This window comes from Martes martes (assembly GCF_963455335.1).
Source record: "Martes martes genome assembly, chromosome: 8".
NCBI lineage: Eukaryota > Metazoa > Chordata > Mammalia > Carnivora > Mustelidae > Martes > Martes martes.
The window spans coordinates 127,538,366-127,558,462 of record NC_137895.1 but is presented as its reverse complement, the minus strand read 5'-3'; the positions used below and the strand labels follow the sequence as shown (position 1 = coordinate 127,558,462).

General features: G+C 36.8%; 1 protein-coding gene across 1 annotated transcript in view; it reads right to left on the bottom strand.

Annotated features, from left to right (window-relative positions):
* Nucleotides 1-20,097, bottom strand: part of GPR158 (G protein-coupled receptor 158) — a gene marked incomplete at both ends in the record, with an annotated part of 320,694 nt that overhangs the window by 168,586 nt on the left and 132,011 nt on the right. The window contains one exon of the mRNA XM_080810173.1: nucleotides 14,687-14,921. Coding sequence (XP_080666299.1) covers nucleotides 14,687-14,921 — 235 coding nt within the window. The remainder of the gene's footprint in view (nucleotides 1-14,686; nucleotides 14,922-20,097) is intronic.

Below are 20,097 nucleotides of genomic sequence, written 5' to 3'. Positions count from 1 at the left end.
TACAAATGAGAGGTGCCTGGGGTTCAGCCAGTTAAGCATGTGCCTTCTGTTCAGGTTGTGATCTCAGGGTCCTGGGATCCAGCCCGGCATCGGGCTCTGTGCTCAGGGGAGGGTCTTGTTCTCCCTCTCACTCTTCCTCTATGTTCTCTCTCTCCCCCAAACAAACAAATAAATAAATAAAAATCTTTTAAAAAATTATACAAATGAGAAAATCTATCTTAGCCATGAGAACCAGCAATGAATAATGTTCATGGATGAGTAAACAGTAAATAGGTAAATACAAACCTGAACAAAAAACTGTTATGGTCTGACCAGTGACCAATTCTGTAAAAAGAAATTCTTGGCCATTGGCTCAGCAGTGAGTGGGCTCAGGGTTAGTTGTAGTATAAATGAGCACACACAGAACAAAACGCACTGGAACACAGTGTGGGGAGAGGGGGTGATGAAAAGGGTGGCAGGAGATACACGAGCTTCCCTCCAAGGTCATTGTTCCTTATTAGCAGCCCAAAGAGTAAGTGCTCCAAATGTCACTACTGGGATGTTTCAGCCCCTTTCTGGCCCCTTTACCGCATTGCTGCATCTCTAACTAATAACTGTCTATTTCCTTTTAACTTAAATCTGGGCTTTGAATTACTCTGCTCTTCCTCCTTTTGACTACAGGCTAATACTGCAGAAGATAAGAATAAACAGTCCAAATTAGTGCAATTGAAAAGAGGAAATTCATCGTTTTGAGGAAATGACTCTGAGATAGATTGATAGCAAAAAAAGAAACAGAAGAAATAGAGGAACATCTTACTTGGATTTTTGGTGGCGTTCAGGAGAACTTTGCCCTGACTGAAATCACAGCAAGCAAGACGGGTAGGAACAGCAGCAGCAGCAGCGATACTGAGCATGCATCAGGCACTACACTAAGTGATTCATTCGTATTATCTCATTAATTTTTCATAAAAACCCTTAGATATACATTACAACTGTCCCCATTTTACATACGATTGAAGTAACTTAGAAAGCTTAAGTGATCTGCTAATTAAGGACGTAATTAGGTAAGCTTAGGGTCACACATCTAGAAAACGGAAGCAGTGGGATTTTAACTTTTAACTCGGGGCTGTTTGACCCTGAACCTTTTGCAAAGAAAAAGAGAAAACATAAGGAACAATAGTACAGAGATTAAAATCAGTTACTGAATTTTAAAATAACCTGCAGATAGAGGACCACAGCTTCAATGCTGATGAAAATGAAAAGAATGACATAGAAGACAAATAGCTTCTCACAAGAGAGGAAACTCTTCAAACATAATACAGTGAGAATATTAAAAAAAGAAAGCCTCGCGACCCAACCTATACTTAATAGGTCTTAAAAGAGAAGCCTAGACTAAATAGAGAAGAGATAATATAAAAGCTAACACATACGAGACTTCTCAGTATCAAAAAGAGCTCTGACAGTACAGATCATGTTTTTTGCAACCTCAATGAAACAAGAACCATATTGTGTTGGTAAAAGTAAATAAAGAAGAAAGTATTCAGATGAGAAATACTGCTCCAGAAAGGACAAAAACTGGGCAACCCTGGAAACTGTCCACAGTGCTCATTTCTGAAACATAAATGAAACAGGAATAATAGAGCCTTGAAAGAAAATGAAAGTAACCCCCCATTTCTGCCCTAACCTGGGTGTTGCCATGTAAAGTCACAGCTGGGGAGGTGGGAGGTCAGGTATGACATACGTATAAAATTACCCTTTTCAAAGCAAACTATTTGAAGATACATTTTGAAAACACATTGGCCAAAATTCAGAACTCAAGGGCAAGAAATCAGAAATGTTTTAAAGAATTGTTTCCCCTTTGAAACTCACAGTGGTTCTTATTGAAAACCGATGGAAACCAACCATAAGTTACATGTTAATAAAATGGGAAGGAGGGAAAATAAAAGTGCCAAATTTCTCACATATATTCAATAACAAAATACTATTGTTGTGATATTGTGTGACATTTTATTAGCTCAATAGAATTAAAATGCCTAATAAGATTTAAGACCAATACCGTCATCCTTAGGGAAATAAATTAAGGGAAATATCATATATCATAAATGTACAGAAATAAATAACATCATCCTATGTTGAGTGTAGTAATTGGCTAGTACTCGAAAGAGGTTTAAGAAAAAAATTTTGAGGACACCTGGGTGGGGCATTCATTAAACGTCTGACTCTTGGTTTTGGCTCAGGTCATGATCTCAGGGTCATGATCTCAGAGTCGTGAGATAAAGCCCCGAGTAAGGCTCCCTGCTTAGCTTGGAGTCTGCTTAAAACTCCCTTCCCTTTCCCTCTGCAATCCCCTCTCTAAAATAAATAAGTAGATCTTTAGAAAGAAAAACATTTTGTAAATCAGTATGCAACTTCTACAGTACCTCTACAGCTGCATTGAAGGTACTAGTTTCTGGCTTCTAGCCATTCTACCCTTTTTCATGTATTATGGTGTACCTCTCTTCCATAAATGGAAAAGAAAATGAAGAGCATGAGAGAGGAATATCAAGTACTAATTATAAAAGGAAAATTATAGACGTCGTTGATTGGCAGTATGGAAGATAATATGTGAAAGCATCCATTTAATTGAAGAAGAATACAAATCACAAAATCAATTTGTGAAAAGTGATATGTCACAATACTTCGGAATAAATTTAGCCAAGTAGACAAAAGGCCTGTATAATGAAAACTACAAAACAATGTTGAAAAAAAAATGAAAAAAAAAAAAAGACATCAATAAGTAGAAAGGTATCCTGTGTTCATGGATCAGAAGACTTAATATTGTAAAGATGGCAACAATAGCCAAGGGATCTATAGATCCAATGCAGTCCCTATTCAAATTCTGATGGTTTTCTGGGAAAAACAGAAATTCATAGGAAATATCAAGTGGCTCCAAATAGCTGAAACAATCTTGAAAAGAAGAAAAAGTTGGAGGCCTCACACTTCATAATTGTAAAGGTTACTACAAAGCCACTACAAAGCCATAGTAATCAAAACAGTGTTGTACTGGCATAAAGGCACAGATCAATGGAACAGAATAGAGAGCCCAGAACAGAGACCCTCATGCATGTAGTCAAATGATCTTTGATAAAGTTGCTAAGACCATGCAATGGGGAAATGACAGTCTCTTCAACAGATGGTGCTGGGAAAACAGATATTCACATGCCAAAGAGTGAAGTTGGTCCTTACTTCACAGTATACACAAAAATTAACTTGAAATGGATTGAAGATCTAAATGTAAGGTCTAAAAGTAAAGTAAAAGTAGGTATAAAAGTAAAAGAACTCCTAGAAGAAAACATAGAATAAAAGCTTTATGACTTTGGCTTTGGGAATGATTTCTCAGATATGAGACCAAAAGCACAGGCAACAAAAGAAAGTGCAGGTAAATTGAGTTTTATCAAAATGAAAAACTTTTGAGTGCCAAAGAATACATGTAAGAGAATGAAAAGACAACCCAGAGAATGGGGTAAAAAAATCTGTAAATCATACATCTGATAAATGATTAATATTTAGAACATATAAAGAACTCTTACACTGTAATGATGAAAAACCAAACAACCTGATTCAAGTGAGCGAAAGACTTGAATAAACATTTCCGCAAAGGAAGATATACAAATAGTCAATAAGCACATGAAAAGACGCTCAACTGTCACTAATCTTGCAAATCAAAACCACAAAAAGATACCACTTTCATTCTTTAGATGGCGATTATTAAAAACAAACAAATAGAAAATAACAAATGATGGTAAAGATGTGAAGGAACTGGAATCCTCATGAATTACTGGTAAAAATATCAAATGGTCTGGCCTCCATGGAAAAGAGTTTGGTGACTCCTCTAAAAGCTAAACACAGAATGATCATAGGATTCAGTAATTCCATTCCCAGGTTATAGCCAAAGAACTGAAATCACAGACTCAAACAGACACTTGTACAGCCATGTTCATGGTAGTATTATTTACAATAGCCAAAAGGTGAAAAAATCCAAATATCCATCAACAGCTAAAATGATGAAACAAAATATCTTAAATGCATACAACGGAATATTATTTGCAATTAAAATGAATCAAGTCTGATAAATGCTACAACATGGATGAGACTTTAAAACATTATGCTAAGTGACATAAGCCAGATAGGAAAGGAAATAGTGTTTGATTTCATTTATATGAGACACTTTCCAAAGACAAATTTGCAGAACAGAAAGTAGAAGAGAGGTTACCAAGAGGTACAGAGTTCAGTTTGGAATGATGAAAAGTTCTGGAATGGATACTGATGATGGCTGCCCAATACTGTGAATGTATTTCACGGCACTGAACTGTAAGCTTAAAAATGGTGAATTATGTGTTATGTATATTCAGCACAATAAAAAAGTTATGTCTCTCCCTTTATTTCACCAAAATAGGTGTTAGTACATCATAATGAGCGTAGCAGAATTTTATTAACAAATCATAGTCTATATTAAAAGCATCTGATTTTCCAAACCAAGAATGTACAGCTATAAAATCCCTTGTCAACTGATTTCTAATTAAAAAAAGAACTACTATAAGAATGTAAGGGAAAACACAAACCACAGTAAGCTCACTTTTAAAAAACGAGTATCACTTTTTTTTCCCCCCAAACTACTAAGCTCAAACAAAACATGCTAAAATCTACTAAAACTAAATCAAGCAAATGATTATTTTCAGAAGTGGAATATGCTGCTGTTCCTTCCAGTGTATCTTTTCTCTTCCAAATTTTTCATTTGGAAATAAATTATACTAACACTTGACATTATTAAGCTGTAAAGATACTCTCTCTTTGGAACAGCTAATAGAAAAATATTTTACTTGTCCAAAAAAAAATATTTTACTTGTCATATTATTTGTTTAAAAACATAAAAATAATTTCAAAATATTTAATATTCAGCATCTTTAAAACACTGTTTTAAAATTGCTATTTTAGAAGATCTCACTGGGGTCACAATCATTCAGTTTGTTGACAGATTTAATCGTTAACCAAGGGCATAAGGACAAATGTATATAATTGGTTTTCTTAATTATTTAAGAGTAAAATTTAACTTGCTCTTTGTGCTATCATATTACAAACCTCACCTAAAAATATAATGGAATCTAGTTTGTGTTGTTTAAAATGATAAAACGTTCAACTAACCTTTGACCAATGATTGTTGGTACTTAACTGCAGAGCTGATATTTTTGGCATGGGTAAACCTCATTTAACTAAATGTACTTATAATTAGGCTTCCCTGGAGAAAGAGTGCAACTAAAAGACACATTTCTGTATCATCCTTATGTCTCTTAGTATTTCACTTTACAACGGAGAACTTTTCTCTGTTATCATTACAGCATATTTGCATGTTGGCTACATGTGCAGATCAGCTGCTGGGTTTGACACTGCCACCACTTTTCCTATTTTTGAACTGTGAATGTGCTTATTTCTGTGAATTCACAGAAAAAGTCTAATAAATAAAAGAGGCTGAAGTTTTCAAGGGATCTATTTCTAACAGGCGCTAAATGAAATAGAGTCTATACTAAAAGCATTTAAGATGTTACCTATCGTGAATTCTTCTGTAATTGGATAAAAAATACGGCTCACATGCTGGACAAAGGGAAGTGGGCATAAGTCTCAGATTCTACCTGCTTTTTAGGTGCATGCCTGACTAGATGCCTCAGCCTTCCTTAGCACATATCAGTTCTGTCACCAGCTTGACTCACCATTGGAGCACATAGCTTCACACTCAGTAGAAACATGAGAAGCTGCCATTCAATTTGACAGGGAGCAAAACCTCAAATTTGGTGTCACTCAGTGACTACCTTTTGAAAACTCAGGAAAGAACAATAATATTTAAGAGAGTTTATGTGATGAATGTGCAGTCCTCCCATTTTTCTAGATCCAGGATGGTAACCAGATTTTGTGTGTAGAACCTGGGGGAGTCCTGCTTATGAGAGGGGTTTTGATGCTGATTCTGGATCAATGGGAAAGAGGACCATATGTGTCCATCACCATCTTGTAGTGGTGGCATGTGTGATGCACGCCGGCCAGCTCTAACCTAGATATTCTAAAAGTATCCTTGCCTTCACATTAAATAGCAAAGAACAATGTATCAGGACCACATTTGTGATAACTCTAGAACTGATTTGCCTATGCTATATTTAAACATTAAATCTTTAGCACACTTTCAAGAAAATTAACAGAAATAAGGTCATAAAAATTATTCTGTTAAGGATATTTATCATTCAGTACATTTAACAATATTCTAAGAATCCACAGGAGAAATTTCTATCACGACTTAATAATAAGACGGGGTGTCTGGGTGGCTCAGTTGGCTAAGTGTCTGCTGTCAGCTCATGTCATGATCCTGGGGTCCTGTTATGGAGCCCCTGTGTCGGGCTCCCTGCTCAGCAGGTAGTATGCTTCTCCCTTCTTCTTGAGCCCAGCACCCACTGCTCATGCTCTCTCTCTTGCTCTGCCTCAAATAAATAAAATCTTTAAAAAAAAAAAAAGACTTAATGATAGTTGTATTCAAGTTTCACTTAGGTGACTGGACAGTTTTTATCTTATGAACACTGACTCACTTTTTTTCTCCTCTTTACAGTGCTACTAGAAAACCCCAGAAAGTTCTTTCTGGCAAGGGACTAAAAAAGGATACCCAGGCTCTCATGGAATCCATTCCGTATTTTAACCTCACCCTTGATTTCAACTAATCTTTTCTACTCTTTTTTCACTGAGCCTCAATCTAGTCACTTAATACCTTTAATCTTCTCGAATGTTTCTCCTGTGTGCTGGAGTAAGACCAAACCTAAATATGTAACTATCCCAACCTAGATGGGTAACTTCAGGCAACTGACAGTCTCTTCAGAAGCTGGGTTTTCGTTTCTTTGAAAAGAGGGGTTGCTTCATTCTCTAGTTCTCATAGTTTGTCATCTTTTTTCTTTTAAAGATTTTATTTATTTGTTTGTCAGAGAGAGAGAGACCGAGAGAGCGAGTGAGCGCAAGCACTGAACAGGGGGAAGAGCACAGGGGAAAGGAGCAAACCCCCCACCCCCCCGCCCGCCGCCGAGCAAGGAGCCTGAGGTAGGACTTGATCCCAGGACCCTGGGATCACGACCTGAGTCAAAGTCAGACACTTACCTGACAGAGCCACCCAGGTATCCCTGTCATCTTTCTAAATAAAAACCAGGAAACTGGTAACAAATTTATTTAAATTATCAACTTTTAAACTGTTAGCACTGTAATAACACAAGAAGCATGTGTTCCATGACTTCGTAATTGATAATCTCCCAAGATTTCTGTAACTTTCCCATTTTGAAGGTAAAGGAAAGAACCTTCCTAGAAAGGTCAGTGATACAGACAAATATGAATAGTGAATAACTATAGTTTAGTTGTACACTAAATCACCCATAAAAAGAACAAAAAGCTACATAAAAGAAAATGCGCAGTAAATGTTTTTTAAAGATGATCATCACTATAGAAATATTTGTGTAATTGCAGATGTGCATGTGATCGAGCGCTTGTGGAGTTTGGGTATTTAAAAGATTGTTTTTAAGGGGGGAGGCAGGATGGAGGAAGACTAGGGGACCTCATTTCATCTGGTCCCTTGAATTTAGCTAGATATCTGCCAACTCATTCTGAACACCTGTGAATTCAGCCTGTGATATAAGAAAAGAACTGCTGGAATTCCACACATAGAAAAGTGGCCACATTTTGCAAGGTAAGAGGTGTGGAGAAGTGAATCTCAGGTTTGGATATATCAGAAGAGAAACGGTGGGTGGGAAGGAACTTTTGAAAGGTGGTGGAAAGCGATAGGCCTGGAGTGCAAAATCAGAACCTTTAGAAGACTGCTCCAGTGAGAAACGCCCCTGCTGAAAGGTACTCATGTGGCAAAGGGAGAAGAATCCTAGGTGGGACAGTGTGGACTCAGGATCCCGGATCCCTGGGGTCACAGAAAGAATGGGGTGCCTGAGCCAGCAGACTTCCCAAGCATTTGAGCAGGGAAACCGGCTATTGTCAGCAAGCCCAGGAGTGGGCTCTCAGCTCGGTTTGCCATAAACTGAGAACTGCGGCAGGAAGAGGCAATCATTGTCAGTGTGGAGGCCCAGCAAAGGACAGAAACTCAGCAACGCTCCTCCTTCCTCTTGGAGGGGCAGCATGGGTGAGCACACGATCCAGCGACCACTCTCTGGGGGGGGGGGGGGCGCTGCAGGCAGCAGACCCATAGCAACCCTCCTCCCTCCCAAGGAGGGACTGGCATGGGTGCACGCGCAGCAGTCTGCAGAGTCTGGCACAGGCAAAAGTGAAGACTACTTATCCCTGAGGGTTTATGATACAGAGGGGGCCACAGTCTTTCACCTCTGGGGCTGCAAAAGGAAATAGTCAACAAAACTAAAAAAATCAACCTGCAGACTGGGAGAAGATATTTGCAAATGACATATCAAATAAATGGCTAGCATCTAAGATCTACAGAGAACTTATCAAACTCAATATTCAAAAAACAAATAATCCAGTCAAAAAATGGGAAGAAGACGTGAACAGACATTTCTTCAAGGAAGACATACAAATGGCCAAAAGACACATTAAAAAATGTTCAGCATCATTAGCCATCACGGAAATTCACATCAAAACCACAATGAGATACCACCCCACTCCAGACAGAATGGGAAACACTAACACGTCAGGAAACAACATATGTTGGCAAGGATGTAGAGAAAGGCGAAATCTTTACACTGTTGGTGGGAATGCAAGCCAGTACAGCCACTCTGGAAAACAGTATGGAGGTTCCTCAAGAAGTTAAGAGTAGAGCTACCCTACGACCCAGCAATTGTACTACTAGGTATTTACCCCAAAGATACAAATGCAGTGATATGAAGGGGCACATGCACCCCAAAGTTTATAGAAGCAATGTCCATAACAGACAAACGATGGAAAGAGCCAAGATGTCCACTGACAGGTGAATGGATAAAGAAGATCTCACACACACACACATACACACTGTAATATTACTCAGCTATCAGAAAGGATGAATACTTACCATTTACATCAACATGGATGAAACTGGAAGGTATTATGCTGACTGAAATAAGTCAATCAGAGAAAGACAATTATCATATGGTTTCAATCATGTGTGGAATATAAGAAACAGTGAAGAGGATCAAAAAGGAAGGGGGGGGGGCACCTGGGTGGTTCAGTGGGTTAAAGCCTCTGCTTTCGGCTCAGGTCATGATCTCAGGGTCCTGGGATCAAGCCCCACGTCGGGCTCTCTGCTCAGCAGGGAGCCTGCTTCCCTTCCTCTCTCTCTGCCTGCCTCTCTGCCTACTTGTGATCTCTGTCTGTCAAATGAATAAATAAAATCTTAAAAAAAAAAAAAAGGAAGGGAGGGAAAACTGAACGGGAAGGAATCAGAGAGGGAGACAAACCATGAGAGACTCTTTACTATGGGAAACAAACTGAGGGTTGCTGGAGGAGAGGTGGGGTGGGGGTTGGGGTAACTGGGTGATGGGTATTAAGGATGGCATGTGATATGATGAGCACTGGGTGTTATATGCAACTGACGAATTACTGATCTCTACATTTGAAACTAATAATGTGTTGGCTAACTGAATTTAAATGAAAAAACAAAATAAATTTATTAAATAAAAAAAAGAATACTCCCATTTATTCTTCAAATTGTATTGGGTATCACAATGCCTAGCAATGGCAGATCCTCAATAAATAATTGTTGAATTAAAAAACTGAAAATAGGGGCACCTGGGTGGCTCAGTGGGTTAAAGCCTCTGCCTTCAGCTCAGGTCATGATCCCAGGGTCCTGGGATCAAGCCCCGCATCCAGCTCTCTGCTCAGAGGGGAGCCTGCTTCTCCCCTCTTCTCTCTGCCTGCTTCTCTGCCTACTTATGATCTCTGTCTGTCAAATAAATAAATAAAATCTTTAAAAAACAAAACAAAACAAACAAAAAAAAACTGAAAATAAAAGATCTTTTTTTCACTTGAGACAACCAAGTGAAACTACCCTGCTTATAGTTTAGCATTCTTTCCATTCTTTCATGATGAAAATGTAGCCAAAATAAAAGAATCTGTACCATCAGTGTTTTGTTCATTTCAGCTATCTGGACAACCTATTAAGATTAGTACAAGATGACTGTTTGCAATTATAAAGAAAATTTAAGTGAATTTATTGCCTAGAATTCCATTGCCTAGAATCCCACTGCCTAGAATCCCACTGGCTATATTTTTCAATACCTTATCTTTTAAACTATTTTAAATATCATACTTGGGGCTCTTGGGTGGCTCAGATGGTTGAGCATCTGCCTTCACCTCAGGTCATGATCTCCGGGTCCTGGGATGGAGACCTACGTCAGGCTCCCCGGTTGGCTAAGCTGGGGGTCTGCTTCTCCCTCTCCCTCTGCCTCCTCTGACTTGTGTGCTCTCTCGGTCTCTCTCTCAATGAATAAATTTTAAAATCTTTAAAAAATGTCATTCTTAACCCCTAACAAGAAGCAAACAGCTTATTAATTTCACAAAGTGGTCTAAGATAATGTAATAATAAAAGACAAATGTCTAGTAAGGTACGTTATATGAATTATCACATTACATCTTCAAAAGAATCCTGTCAGGTAAGTAATAAACTCTTTTAAAAATTTTGTAATAGCTTTATTGAGATATAATTAATATATCTTTTATCCTTGTAACATGTACAAGCCAGTGGTTTTTAGTATACTGACAGACTTGTGAAATGTATTACCATAACCTAAGTTTAGAAAATTTTCATCCCCTGCAAAAGAAACCTTGAACCTCTTAGCAGTCACACCCCATTTTCCCCTCCTTGTATCTTTTGACAACCACTACTCTACTTGGCTCTATTGATTTGCCTATTCTGGACATTTCATATAAAGGTAAACTTCATATAAATGATCTTTCATGAATATTTTCTTTCATTTAGCATGTTTTTAAGATTCAACCATGTTGTAGCATGTGTCGGTACTTATTCCTTTTCACTGTCAAAAAGATATTCCATTTAATGGATATACCACATTTTATTTATCCATTCATCAACTGATGAACAGTTGGGTTGTTTCCATTTTTTCCATATCTTTTCCATATTTTTTCCATAATCTTCTATGAACATCTGTGTGAACATTTTTGTGTAGGCAAATGTTTTCTTCTTTTTTATTAGTTTCAGGTGTACAATATAATGATTTGACAGTTCTATACATTTCTCAGTGCACATGAAGGTAAGTATACTCTTAATCCACTTTGTTCTACCTACCTCCCTCCCCACTGGCAATCATGAGTTTCTTCTCTGCATTTAAGAGTCAGTTTTATGTTTGTCTCTTTTTCTTTCTTTTCTCATTTGTTTTGTTTCTTAAATTCAACATAGGAGTGAAATATATTTGTCTTTCTCTGACTTAGCATTACACCCTCTAGATCCATCCTCGTTGTTGCAAATGGCAATATCTCATCTTTTTTTTTTATGGGTAATATTCTGTTATACACACACATTCATCTATTGATGGATACTTGGGTTGTATCCATATCTTGATTGTTTTAAGTAATATTGCAACAAACATGGGATGCATATATTTTCTCGAATTAGTGTTTTCATTTTGGGGGGTTAAATACCCAGTAGTGAAATTACTAGGTCAGCTGATAATTCTATTTTTAACTTTTTGAGGAACCTCCATACTGCTTTCCACAGTGGCTGCACGAGTTTGCATTCCCACCAATAGTGCACAAGGGTTCTTTTTTTTCCACATCCCTGCCATCACTTATTATTTCCTATGTTTTTTATTTTAGCCATTGTGGACATATGTTTTCAATTCTCCTGGGCATATACCTAGAAGGGGAATTACTGGGTCACATTATAAGTGTATGTTTAATTTTTTGAGGGACTGCTAAACTATCTTCCAAAGTGGCTGCAATTAGAGTTTCAATTTCTCCACATCCTCAACAACACTAGTTACTGTCTTTTTATTTTTAGCTATGCCAGTGTGTGCTGGGGGCTTGATTTGAATTTTCCTAATAACTAAAATTCTTGAGCATTTTTTCATATGCATATTGGCCATTTGTATATCTTCTTTGGAGCAATACCTATTCAGATCCCTTGCCCATTTTTAATCTTTTTATTCTTTATATATTCTAGGTTCTGGTATGATTTACAAATATTTCCTGCTAGTCTATGGGTTGTCTTTTTAACCTTTTTGATGATGTCCTTTGATCCACAAAAGTTTTTAATTTTAATGAAGTCCAATTTGTTTATTTTTTCCTCTTGTCATTTATGCTGTTCATGCTGTAACTAAGAAATATTGCCTAACCCAAGATCATAAAGATTTATGCCTATGTTTTCTTCTAAAAATATGTTTCTTAGTTTTGAGCCTTATATTTAGGTGTATAACCCATTTTTAAATTAATTTTTGCATATGGTGTGTTAAGCCCCATTTTACAGAGGAAAAAGCTAGTCAAAGTAAAGCTAAGCAGTTTTCCCAAAGTGTAATATCATTCCCGGGGCTAAGACAGGATTCGAGTCTAAACAGTCTGACTCTAGGGTCTGCACACTTACCCACAATATTATGCTACTTCTATGTTGGAACTAAGGTTTTCCTCTTTTGTCAAAATAGATGTAAACTGATAGATTAAGGTTTTTGTTCTTTTAATTACTGGTGGGTAGGCAATGCAATGGGAAACTCATACGACATCAGTAGTACTTCAAAAGGGATCACCAGTTTTCTGCTCTTTGCAAAGAAATGCTGCAAAGACATAAAAGTTTTAAAAAGCAAAGCCAATGTCTACCTGCCATAAACATGCAATTTCCACATTGGAAATGGTTTACTGCTTTGAAAATTAATCATTCTTTTTGGTAACTGAAATCAGAAGAGAAAAGTTCACTAAATGTTTCCTTTCATCAATATACTAGATCCATGTTCACTGAATTTATTACCCTATATTATTTCTTAAAAATAATCCCCCCTATGTTATGTCACATTCTGTGAAAACTGATTCTTCAAAAGGCAACCATCTTAAAACTCAATGAAGTTTAATTTATCTATTCCAGCTAGTTTGTATTCACAGAAATTTCACCAAATGATGTGTAAAGATACCAATTCTCATGAAAGCCCTATAAAGTAGCATTTCATATGAAGGTCCAGAGAAATTTGAAAAGTTAATAACTTTGGAAATGTTAAGTAACATCAATAAAGATTAAGACTTTGGTCTAGCAAGAACTATCTCAGTTTTCTTAATATCCAATGTAATATTCTACCCATCATGTATCATTAACTTCATTTAGCACAGCAATCATTAATGATTATAATCAAGTAAAATTCTGTTATCCCCTGTGTGAATGAATTGCATTATATAGAGTGATTTCACAGCAGTTTATTAAATAGAGCTTCCAATTCTATCTGCTCTGCCAGTGACAGGTTTTTAAAAAAAAAAAAAAAAACAACTCATTAATTTTATCTAGGTAAGTGTGGTTGGATATTTCTCCACTCTACTTGCCTGCTACTTTATTATATACACAATTTAACATGTATTTGTTTCAAAAGAAAGACAAGTATTGGTTAAATCAAGAGCAATTTGCCTGTTCTGCACTTTCTTGCTGACTTAAAGCTTGATTTTGTGTTGTATGCTTCTGTTAATGAAACTGTCTATTTAAATTTACTATTAAAGTCTGTAACATTAACATAATGGATACATTCTCTTACAATCTCAAGAGAGGGGATTTTTTTAAATGTTAACTGGAGGTCTTGTAATAGATGCCGTTCAGAGAGTTGTTTTATTTTTTGAATTTCTAAAGGGAACACTTCATGCTTCTGATGAGCTCTGTTATCTAAACCAATCTGTACAACTTTGCTAACACAAAGGGGTCATTTGAATTCAGAAAAGGTGGAAACTTTAGGCTGTATGTTTTTTCCCCTATGGTACAAATAAGTTTCTGAAAGCAAGAGAACCACAAATTCTGACAACAACACTGGCAACATATAATTAATTGGGTGACCAAGTGAAGACAACTCCCCAGAAAGCTTTGCCCTGAACATTTTACCATTTCATCCACCCTTGACTGAGAAGCATACAAATGTCTATACTACTGTTTGATTTCTCAGAACAGGACCGAAGGACAGGCTCTCTCAAAAGCCATATAAGTTCTTTGTAGGATCACTGTTATCCTGGGACACTAATATAAGACCAAATATAAGCTCATGAGTAAATTTATTCTTCAAACTATCATTATACTTTGAATACATTTGCTCAAAAAAGTCAAGTCCATTTGCCAACCTCAAATATGGCTAAGAGAAATAAAAATGAAATATAATAAATATCAAAAAGCTTTCTAAATATGAAAAAAGTTAACAATACTTTGGGTACTGGCAGAATAAGTTCTTCTAGAAGGCAAAGAGATAAAAAAGAGAGTTCTTCAAGGCAATAAAATACTCAAACTTCAGGCTAAATAGGGGGAAACATTCTGTAGAAGAAAATGTTACAATAAGATTCTATATTTTTAATCCCTATTTCTCCTGGGAAGAGAGAGCTAAAGAATATAATGTTCATACTCTACTCTGATTATATTATAGGAAGTCTTTTGCTAAAAAGAGAAGCAACTGGAACATGGAAAAACTCTAGTTGCGTGAAAAAAGAAGAGGTTACTTCATAATAAAAGGAAGCTCATAACCAGGGTACCTGGGTTTACCTTTGCTTTGCGAAAGTGGTAGACCACCAGCATGCTAACGAAGTCGAGCAGCATACACAGGGCTTGGAAGGAGATGATAGCAAGTCGCAAATACTTATCCTCCTGGACAAAGCAGGGGCTGTCATCAGCACAGTAGGGGCAGCCCTCCCTGCAGGGTAGGCAGACATGGGCTTCTTCTGACACATCTTTTGCACTTCCTGAAAGTTCCAAATAAAACCACAGTGTCATTGCACCTCTGAGATAGGTGAATACACAAAACACATCCTCACCTCTTTGTTCCTTATCCCTTTTACTAAAGACCTTTTATCAACCTTCTTGCTAGGGGAGAGTTACTTTGTTTTTAGACTTAAATAAAATTCTTTTTATCCTTTCAATTTAAAAAAAAAGTGACTCAAGGTAATTGAAAAACATTAGCAAAAATGGAAATAAAACTCCTTAAAGGCAAAGAACAGTTTTCCAATTCTGTCATATCATTATCTACCAATCCCCAAATGATATTTCCTATGGCAGAAATCATATTCATAAATATTTGTTAAAGAATTAACCAGAAGGAAGGATAAGAAAGTCATCTCTTTTCTGTACCAAGTAATACACAACACTTTTGGAACGTCTTGACCTAGATGGCACAGAATCCAAAATGAGGCTTTGATTGCTCCTTAATTCAGCAGGGAGCTCATCTACTAAGTTCATTAGGTCTAAATTGGATAAAATGGTCCTTAACTGGCAGTTGTTCAGTGTGCAATTGCCTAATGATGGTGCATCCTTTGCCTAGAGTATAAGCCATACTTACAGGCTATCATGTAATTTCCCACTTTGCCTACTCATAAGACATTTCCTCACTACTAACTAACTGCTGCTACTGATCAGCCCTTTACTTAAAGATTCTTCTGTCTCAGTTGTCAAACTTAACTTAGCTCTGAAGCTCAATAGGAGAAGATTTTCTTTGAGTTTAACACTGGGAAATATCCAATTAAAACATATACTAAAAAAAAAACAAAACAAAAACTATTTCCAACTCTGAACTCAATATGAAAGACATTAGTGAGCATATACCTGAATTAGTATGTAACACAACCACCCTGTTCAATATGTAATACAACCTTGACTGATTGAGGAATCTGGGAAAGAGGTTGCTCTGGTTAACAGCATTTTAATAACACAAAGTTTAACAGAAAGTCTTTATTACTTTCAATTCATGCTGACGGTTCATAATCTTTCTAACTGTATTTGTCTGCTCTTCTTCCTTAATAAATATAAGAACAAAAGCATAATTGAATATTTCTTTGATGATTCAGGATATTATGCTGTTTAAAAGTCACTATTCGTTACACAGTGAAAAGTGCACAATTTTTAGTATCCAGCAGATATGGTTCCCATTCCTAGATAGCTCTGAGATATTAAGGAACTCAGTTGACTACTTTCGGTCTTAGTTTATTTATGTATGAAATATGAATTGTTGTGGGTATTGAGTTAACATGTATAAATCAGAGTGCCTGGTTTTCTCTTCTCCAAATACTGAAGATGCAAAAAGGGAGCTGAAATCCACCGGTGCCTTAACAAAAAGTATTACTGTTCGAAAACAAGACAGAAGGAGGAGCCGAGGTAAGGAGGAAGTGAGTGGGAATGATAAACTCCATTCTAGAGAAGATAACTTCGAGGTCCAACTCACTGTCCAGCAGTAATATACAATGAGAAATGAGCAACAATACAAGACTGGGGTTTGGGAGATGGGTCAGTCAGAGAAAGAACCTACAGAGAGTTCAGGGAACGGATAAGGCAATGATTGGGGAATACAAAGAGTAAGAAGCTAAACAGGTAGGAATTTTTACAATGTCATAATAGAAAACAGATTTACTGGAACATGCTGACATGTGATCAAAGATGATGACTGAGGAAAGGCTATGAGGTATGATGATTGTTTTATCTGTCACTGACTGTTAAGACAGTGGTTTCCAAGGAGTGACAGATATTATAACTAGTTTGTCAAGGCTTAGGGAATAAATATGAGAAAAAATAGAGTATTATTTCAATAAATCTTGCATTGAATGAAACTAATAACACAGTATATGTTAATTAATTGAATTTAAATAAAGTTAATTTTTAAAAAGATTTTTTAAATAAATTTTTATAAAGGGGAGAAATCAGTTGAAAACTGTTTTGAAATAAAGACAAAGACAATGTGGCAGCCAATCTTGTAAAGTCTTATACTTTTCAACAACTCAGCTTGAGAATGAGGAAGGCCAGTTTTGAGGATGAAGACATGAAAGACTAAAGTGGCAACGTTACCCAAGATGACTCGTTGGGATCACCTGGCAGAAAAAGAATCCATTTAGTGTAAGATGGTATGATTTACTAGAACACCTATCCAAAATGGCTTTTTTTCCTTATTTTCTACAATTATCAGCATAGAAGCAAATGAGGAGGATACAGTCGAGGATAGGCGGATAGTCGGATAGGATAGGAGCAGTCGAGGATAGAGAATAAAGGTCTGTGACAGTGGCATTACATCACAGGGAGGGAGGAAAAGCCAGTTCAAGGCTGTAATGGGGCTGCGGCCCTCATTCCTTCAGGTTAGCCAGGGCTCAATCCTCTAGAGACCTCCTGAGTCTGACTTAGTCTGAGGGACTAAAGAGGAAAACATTTCTTCACCATCGACCTTATTCATTGATCAAAGGTAGCCTCCAGGGTCATTCACTCCCATACACTTTTTGGTTAGGCACTCATGCATCTGGAGCTGATTCCTGCATCTTGTGACATGACTGTAGCGGTGCCCCGCAGGAGAAAAGAAATTTAAAAGTGTGGTATGAGGTTCCAGTTTGAGGCAAAGCATAATACATCTGTATTTATGCAAAGCTTTCAGGCAATAGAACAATGACTGGAGTAAGACATAAGGCCAAGTGGCATTAGAAGGGATTAAAAACAAGTATCCGATATGGACAAAAACTGGCATATACATCAAGAGCTACAAAGTACGAAAGTCTGGGATACTAAGAAAGCAGTAACTGAATTAACCGAGTACTAAAACTGGATAATCATGTAAGTGAAGTGAGAAGGGGTCACTGCCCTGAATAAGATAAAGTTGCCAAGAATTCAGATGCACTAATGTTGGTGACAAAAATGTCAGGAGGTCTATGAGCAAATTTGGAAGACAGAGGTCAGGATTTCCCTTTCTGGCCAAAATGGAAGAATATGGGTTGAATTTACCTTCCTATCAGAAACAATGAAAAGAATAAACAAAACATTAAAGTTATGGTTTTACAGACTGGACATCTGGCAAAAAAGGACAGTAATTCCTAACAAGTGCAAACATTCCTCCATATCCCGAGCTACTATAAACAGAATCACAACAGAAGTTAAGTTAGTAAAGAAAAAGTATCTATGGAAAGTCTTTGTTTTGTGAAATAGTCCTTCTTAAGCCAATCTTTGCTTTCTTGCTTCAGCTAAATAGGCAGATATATTCTCATTGGTTTAAGAAGCTCCTAGTTGCCTATAAGCCAAGCAGTACATAGTATTTACTTTCAATACAAATTAAACTTGAAACTTCACTCATACCTAATGGCATAATTCTCTTAGACAGTATGAGCTATTTAGTATTTTGAATCACTCACGCCTGAGAAGTACAATTGAACAACACGGGTTTGAAACACATGGTCCACTTATACATGGATTTTTTTTCAATAAATATACTGAGAAATTTTTGGAGAATTTTGACAACTTGGAAAAACTAGCAGATAAACTGTGTAGCCTAGAAATATGGAAAAATTAAAAGAAAAAGTTGGATATGTCATGAATGCCTAAAACATATATAGCTACCAGTCTATTTTAACTTTTATTATCATAAAACATATACAAATCTATTGTAAAAACTTAACATTTATCAAAATGTATACATACTTACAGACCACACATGGCACCATTCTACAGTTGAGAGAAACGTAAACAACTGTATAGATGTAGTATTAAATCATAACTGCTTCAAATTAAATGTAGTAATACTATACTACTCCAGTAATTGTGTAGCCATCTCCTGTTGTTACTGTGGGGAGCTTGAGCATTGCCAGTATCTGCCTGAAGCCCACCTGATGCTAATCATCTCTGCAGGAGCATTTTGTCATTCCAGTAAATTTCGTACTCATAAAAAGTGATCTTTTAGGATTCTCATGTGTTTATGTGTGTGTGTTTAGTACAATTCTGTAAACCTTGAATAACACCATGGGACCTATACAGAGTACCACTAGTGATGCTGGAAGGGCTTCCAGAAAGCAGAGAAAAGTCATGACATCACAAGAAAGAGGTGAATTGTTTGATATGTACCAGAGATTGAGGTCTGCAGTTGCAGTTGCCTGCCACTTCAACATAAAAGAATCCAGTGTAAGGACCATTGTAAGAAAAAAAAAAAATAAAAGAAAAGAAAATATTTTTATCTCATATTGAAAATGCAGCTTTTATGTGGGTGCAGGATTGCTATAAGGAAAGCATACCTATGGACTCTAATATAATTTGGAAAAAAGTGAAGTCATTATATGAAAACTTAAAGATAAAGGAAGGTGAAGGATCTAAATGCTGGAGAATTTAATGCTGGCAAAGGATGGTTTGATAATTTTAGAAAGACGTTTGGCTTAAAAAATGTCAAGATAACAGGAGAAGCAGTGTTTTCCAACCAAGAGGCAGCAGATGAGTTCTTGGATGCCTTTAAGAAAACCATTTCCTGGGTTGCTTCCATCAATGCTGTGTTCTTGAAGTCAGGAAGTACTTCTCCAGTAAGGTACTGCCTATTAAAGTTCTTTTGATATCAGACAATGCCCCTGACCAGCCAGGACCCCATGAATTCAACACTGAAGGCATGAAAAAGTTCAACTTGCCCCTAAACAAGATGTCTCTAATTCAGCCTCTAGATCAGGATGTCATAAGGACCTTTGAGGCTCATTACAAAGCACTCTATGAAAATGACTGTCATGGCTGTGAAAGAAAACCACAATGGAATATTACTCAGTCATGATAAAGGATGAATACTTACCATTTACATCGACATGGATGAAACAGGAGGGTATTATGCTGAGCGAAATAGGTCAGAGAAAGACAATTATCCTACGGTTTCTCTCATATGTGGAATACAAGTAATAGTACAGAGGATCATAAGAGAAGGGAGGGAAAACCAAATAGGAAGAAATCAGAGAGGGAGACAAATCATGAGAGATTCCTAACCATAGGAAACAAACTGAAAGTTGGTGAAGGGGAGGTGGGAGGGGGGATGGGGTAAGTGGATGATGGGCATTAAGAAGGGCATGTGATGTGAGGAGCACTGGGTGTTATACCCAACTGATGAATTATGAACTCTACATCTGAAACTAATGATGTACTACTGTATGTTGGCTAATTTAATTTAAATTTTAAAAAGAGAGATAACCACG